Source organism: Myxocyprinus asiaticus, chromosome 13 (assembly GCF_019703515.2).
Source record: "Myxocyprinus asiaticus isolate MX2 ecotype Aquarium Trade chromosome 13, UBuf_Myxa_2, whole genome shotgun sequence".
Taxonomy (NCBI): Eukaryota; Metazoa; Chordata; class Actinopteri; order Cypriniformes; family Catostomidae; genus Myxocyprinus; species Myxocyprinus asiaticus.
This window is the reverse complement of record NC_059356.1, coordinates 45,912,211-45,918,210: the sequence shown is the minus strand read 5'-3', so window position 1 is coordinate 45,918,210 and position 6,000 is coordinate 45,912,211. Positions and strand designations below refer to the sequence as shown.

The following is a 6,000-nucleotide window of genomic DNA, read 5'->3' as shown; positions in this document are numbered from 1 at the left end:
AGCACTTCATGCTTCCTTCTGCTGACCAGCTTTTTAAAGATGCTGATTTCATTTTCCAGCAGGATTTGGCACCTGCCCACACTGCCAAAAACACCAAAAGTTGGTTAAATGACCATGGTGTTGGTGTGATTGACTGGCCAGCAAACTCACCAGACCTGAACCCCATAGAGAATCTATGGGGTATTGTCAAGAGGAAAATGAGAAACAAGAGACCAAAAAATGCAGATGAGCTGAAGGCCACTGTCAAAGAAACCTGGGCTTCCATACCACCTCAGCAGTGCCACAAACTGATCACCTCCATGCCACGCCAAATTGAGGCAGGAATTAAAGCAAAAGGAGCCCCTACCAAGTATTGAGTACATATACAGTAAATGAACATACTTTCCAGAAGGCCAACAATTCACTAAAAATGTTTTTTTTTTTTTTTATTGGTCTTATGATGTATTCTAATTTGAGATAGTGAATTGGTGGGTTTTTGTTAAATGTGAGCCAAAATCATCACAATTAAAAGAACCAAAGACTTAAACTACTTCAGTCTGTGTGCATTGAATTTATTTAATACACGAGTTTCACAATTTGAGTTGAATTACTGAAATAAATGAACTTTTCCACGACATTCTAATTTATTGAGATGCACCTGTGTTCAAAAGTTTTGAAACACTTGACTGAAATGTTTCTCATGATCTTAAAAATCTTTTGATCTGAAGGCGTATGCTTAAATGTTTGAAATTAGTTTTGTAGACAAAAATATAATTATGCCACCACATTTATTTCGTTATAAAACAAATGTTATAAAAAAAAAAAAATTTTTTTGAAATGGATGACTTGGACCAAATAATAAAGCAAAGCAGCCAATAAGTGCCCAACATAGATGGGAACTCCTTCAATACTGTTTAAAAAGCATCCCAGGGTGATACCTCAAGAAGTTGGTTGAGAAAATGTCAAGAGTACATGTCTGCAAATTCTAGGCAAAGGGTGACTACTTTGAAGATGCTAAAATATAACACAGTTTTGTTATAGTTCCCATAGTTCCATAATTGTTATTCCATAGTTTTGATGACTTTACTATTATTCTAAAATGTGAAAAAAAAAAAAAAAAATAGAAAAGAATAAAGGAGTAAATGACCCCAAACTTTTGAACGGCAGTGTGTGTATATATATATATATATATATATATATACATATATACACACACACACACACATATATACACAGTACTGTGCAAAAGTTTGTGGTCATTTACTCATTCTTTATTCTCTCTTTTTTTTTTCTTCTTCACATTTTAGAATACTAGTAAAGTCATAGTAACCTATTGTCTATCTTATTATTTATATCTTCAGCTTTAGTGTGTCAGTAGGAAATATAAATGTTCGACTCCCAAACATTATGTTTGCAAATAGAAAAGATTAGAATAGAAGAACAGGGAGCCCTGCAACAGATGACATGGCCCCCACAGAGCCCCCCACTGAACATCGAGTCAGTCTGAGATTACATAAAGAGACAGAAGCAATTGAGACAGCTGAAATAGATAGAAGAACTGTGGTGAATTCTCCAAGAAGCTTGGAACATCCTATCTGCCAACAACCAAGAAAAACTGTGTCCAGGTGTACCTAGGAGAATTGGGGCTGTTTTAAAGGCAAATGTGGTCACACCGAATATTGATTTTGTTTACTGGACTTTGTATGACATTAAGTGATAAATGAAAACTATTTATATCATTATTTTTGAAGACATCCTCACTATGCAACATTTTTCACAAGTGCCTAAAACTTTTGCACAGTACTGTATATATGCATTTTTTTTTATTTTGGTAGAATTATTATACGTCCAGTTTATGACCTAATAACAGAGAGATGTGTGGAATATGTGTATTTTTTTCCCATTAATTTGCCACACCCCTGGACTATGTAATCGAACTTCTAAAAAGGCAATTCAAATGAAGAATTTAAACTGTGATTTGTAACAGCATCTAAATATGTGCACCCTCCTCTATGCATTCATAATTAAATGCATATTCATCACACTTACATGAGATCTTCTACAAACAGTACATTCTACTTACATTTTTATTTTATTTTTTACGCCAGAGCTGCCTAATGCTAGTTTATTACAGTTTTATTGTATGAACAATGGCTGTAGTTACCTACGTTATGTAAAAGGTAAACTAAAAATTGAACAGACCCTCTCCAGCTTTATTTCAATGTAAACCACGCCCCCTAGCGGCTGTTATTGTTGTGATCACGTTACGTGCGCGTTTGCGTAAGGGGCGTGGCTGCGCAGCCCCTCCCCCTCAGTCTGGCTGGAAAAAGAAAAAAAAAACTTTTTTGTATCGGAGGAATCAACAGCCGCCATCTTGTCGCGGACGAGCGTCAGGATTTCGGGAGAGCATTAATTCATTTTTTACGTACCCGGATCCGTCGGAACCAGCCCACCTATCTTCCCTGCGACGACATCGACCAGCTCCGGGCCAAACCGAGGATATTTGCTGGGAATATCAGCGGAATGGAGCCGTTTTTGTGGTCGGCTGGAAAGCCCCTGCATGTCTGATTTTCCCCTTCAGCGCGAGCGGCGCTCCTGTGCCACTCGCAAATATTAAAATATAATTATTTCCTCGCGTTTTCCATTCGTATTTACGGACTTCGTTTATTATTCGATTCGAGCTGGACATGGAGCTCGAAGGTCTTTATTTTTATTCGCAGAAAAAAGCCTCTTTGAAAAGACCCACACGAACCACTTGAAGGAATCGGAGGCATCGGTGTTTTTCCACGTCGTTTGTTCTCGGTTTTAACGATGATATAATTGATTTTCGGGGGGTTTGGGGCGATCATTACGGTTAATTATGCGGGTTTTGGGTGTTGGATTATCATGGGGTGACTGGCGGTGGCGGAGCGGGGCGCTGTCGAGTCGCTGTTAATTATTGGCTCCTGATCGCTGAATAATAATAGAAAACTCGAGGTTTGATTTGATTTATTTCGCTTTGTCCCCCTCTCCTGGGCTCTGGAAAGACGCATTTATTGCTTTTACGTGTTTTTTTGTCAAGTAAGGCAACAGGATGGCGGATAATCTACTGGATATGGGCCCCCCGAACGCAAAGCGGCCCAAACTGAACTCACCTGCGCTGTCCTCCTCCGACACTCCAGGTAAGATGCTCACATGTCCCATATGAAATCGTTCAGGTCGGGTCCTTTTAAACCTGTCAATCTCAAATCGATTAGACCAGGTCTCTCAAACTCACCTGTCCCATAAGAAACCGTTCAGATCGGGTCCTTTTAAACCTCTCCATCACAGATCAGTTAGACCAGGCCTCTCAAACTCACCTGTCCCATATGAAACCCTTCAGGTTGGGTCCTTTTAAACCTCTCCATCACAGATCAGTTAGACCAGGCCTCTCAAACTCACCTGTCCCGTATGAAACCATTCAGGTTGGGTCCTTTTAAACCTCTCCATAACAGATCAGTTAGACCAGGCCTCTCAAACTCACCTGTCCCATATGAAACCCTTCAGGTTGGGTCCTTTTAAACCTCTCCATCACAGATCAGTTAGACCAGGTCTCTCAAACTCACCTGTCCCATAAGAAACCCTTCAGGTTGGGTCCTTTTAAACCTCTCCATCACAGATCAGTTAGACCAGGTCTCTCAAACTCACCTGTCCCATAAGAAACCGTTCAGGTCGGGTACTTTTAAACCTCTCCGTCACAGATCAGTTTGACCAGGTCTTTGAAACTCACCTGTCCCATATGAAACCGTTCAAGTTGGGTCCTTTTAAACCTCTCCGTCACAGATCAGTTAGATCAGGTCTCTCAGACTCACCTGTCCCATAAGAAATGTGAAGAAGCTGGTTAGATGCACATATCCCTTTTAAAACCAGGTCCAAGTAAGACCATCACCTGTCAGATTCAGTGTTGGGTAAGTTACTCTAAAGAAGTAATTAATTACTATCCACTAATTACATCTTCTACAGTGTAATTGGATTACTGTACTAATTACTCTGTCTGAGAAGTAATTGCATTACTTATTATTACTAATTACTTTCTAAAACCCTGATCAACCTCGACCAGATGAAAAATACAATGATAGACATGAAATTGTTCTTTTAATTCAGATAAATCATATAAAATCAAATAAATTATTCATGAACTGGCCAAATAATTTAAAAGGGCAGCATTAAATTAGAAAACATATTTTAACATTAGACGTTACATTTCTATTTTAAATTCACTATTGTTTTATATAGAATTGTTCTATATTCTATACAGTATTTAACACAATTACATCAGAAGTAACTGTAATTAAATTACTGAACAATTAAGAGTAATCCCTTACTTTTTTCAATGGAAAAAGTAATCTAATTACAGTTATTGATTACTTAGTAATGCATTACACCCAACACTGGTCAGATCACAACCCGGACCACGTGAGACTTTCACCTGTCCTTCGGAAACCTGGTCCAGATCGTGGTTTTGCTCAGCATGACTCGCCTGTATCGTAGCAATTCAAGATGTCCTTATTTCCCGGTGTGAGAGGTTTAGTTCACATTCAGGGATGCAGAATTAGTGCATGAACAACCAATAAATGTTATGCATTTGAACCTATATACCTTAGAATGTACACCACACACACAAAAAATTAATTCTACTAAGTTTTACTTTATTTTGCACATTTTTGCACAGTTTTTCCTAAGTAAGGCTTAATGGTATAAAATAAAGTAAAACCAACTTAACTTCCAGGGGTGGGAGAAAAAAAATCGATTTGGCGATGCATCGAGATACTTTCTCCAAAGCATCTGAAGTGGCAATTAAAAAAAAAATCGATTTAGAATTTTTTTTTTTAGATAACCGATTCAAATAGTTTGGGAATTCTAAAAATCGATTCTCAAAAAAAATCTGAATTGATTCTGAGTGCGGTTTAAACTGAACTCTTATTTTTTTTTTTTTAATCGATTCAATGATTCTCCAACCATCTGAATCGATTTTCAAAAAAAAAAAAAATCTTAATATATTTATTTTTCTCCCACCCATAAATAACATGACATAATATTGATTAAATACTGTAACTTTTACCCACAAATACGATATACATGGTACTTAAATAAATGTAGTAAAGTTTAAATGAACATGTCACGTTTAGATTTTTCCTTAAAGTACTTCATCTTTTCTGCTAGATTTACTTCACCACAAATTATCAGTTTTTTTCAGTACAGTTGTTTGCATTGAATAATGAAAAATGTAGTAACTCTTTCAAACATATCCCTGAGTTGTAAAATGGTCTATATTAATAATTGAAAATTGTGTATAATGTCTTAAATTGCTTTGAGAACCGATAGTGACTTTAGATCAAGATTGCTCTGGTTTTGCTTTGAAACAGCTGGCCGTGCAATAACTGTTGTGGTAAGTAATGATACTGACCAGATCTTATCTTAATAAGCTCTTCTGAAACGATCCTGTTGTTCTAGACAAGCTATTCCTGAAGAGGTGACTTCCAACAGTCTGTTCAGGGTGCATATAGGTGCTAGGACTGTGAATTAGAAATTCAATGACAATTAAAGAAATCATTCTTGGAGAAAAGTAGAAGTTTGCGTGCACCATCTGTTGAGATTTTTAGTCAGCGGAATTTCAGTTTTATGCAGGGACGTTAGTTCATGTGTATGCACTTGCATATCTGTAATCAATATCTGATCCTTCTTTTGGCAGTTTTGTTTATGATGATTGATTAGTTGCATGTGTTCTCGTTATGAGGGTGCAGACATTTATAATGTCTGACACTTGCAAATTTGGCTATAATCTTGAAAGGAATAGTTCATTCAAATTCTATTATTTATTCACACTTAAGTTGTTCCAAACATGTATTAATTTCTTCTGTTGAAGCACTAAGTAAACGTTAGGCAGAATGTTAACCTCAGTCACCATTGACTTTCATTGTATGGAAAAAGATGCTATGAAAGTGTATGGTGACTGAATGCCAAAGTGTACCTGTTCTCAAATGTAGGTACTTGCATTTCGTC

The 6,000-nt window shown here is 37.1% G+C and overlaps 1 protein-coding gene across 6 annotated transcripts in view; it reads left to right on the top strand.

Annotated features, from left to right (window-relative positions):
- Positions 1-2,337: 2,337 nt before the first annotated feature.
- LOC127450211 (histone lysine acetyltransferase CREBBP-like) overlaps positions 2,338-6,000 on the top strand; it is a 64,868-nt gene continuing 61,205 nt past the window's right edge. For all 6 annotated transcript variants that reach the window (XM_051714094.1, XM_051714093.1, XM_051714090.1 and 3 more), the window contains exon 1: positions 2,338-3,140. In XM_051714094.1, the coding sequence (XP_051570054.1) occupies positions 3,053-3,140 (88 nt within the window). In that variant the 5' untranslated portion in view covers positions 2,338-3,052. The remainder of the gene's footprint in view (positions 3,141-6,000) is intronic.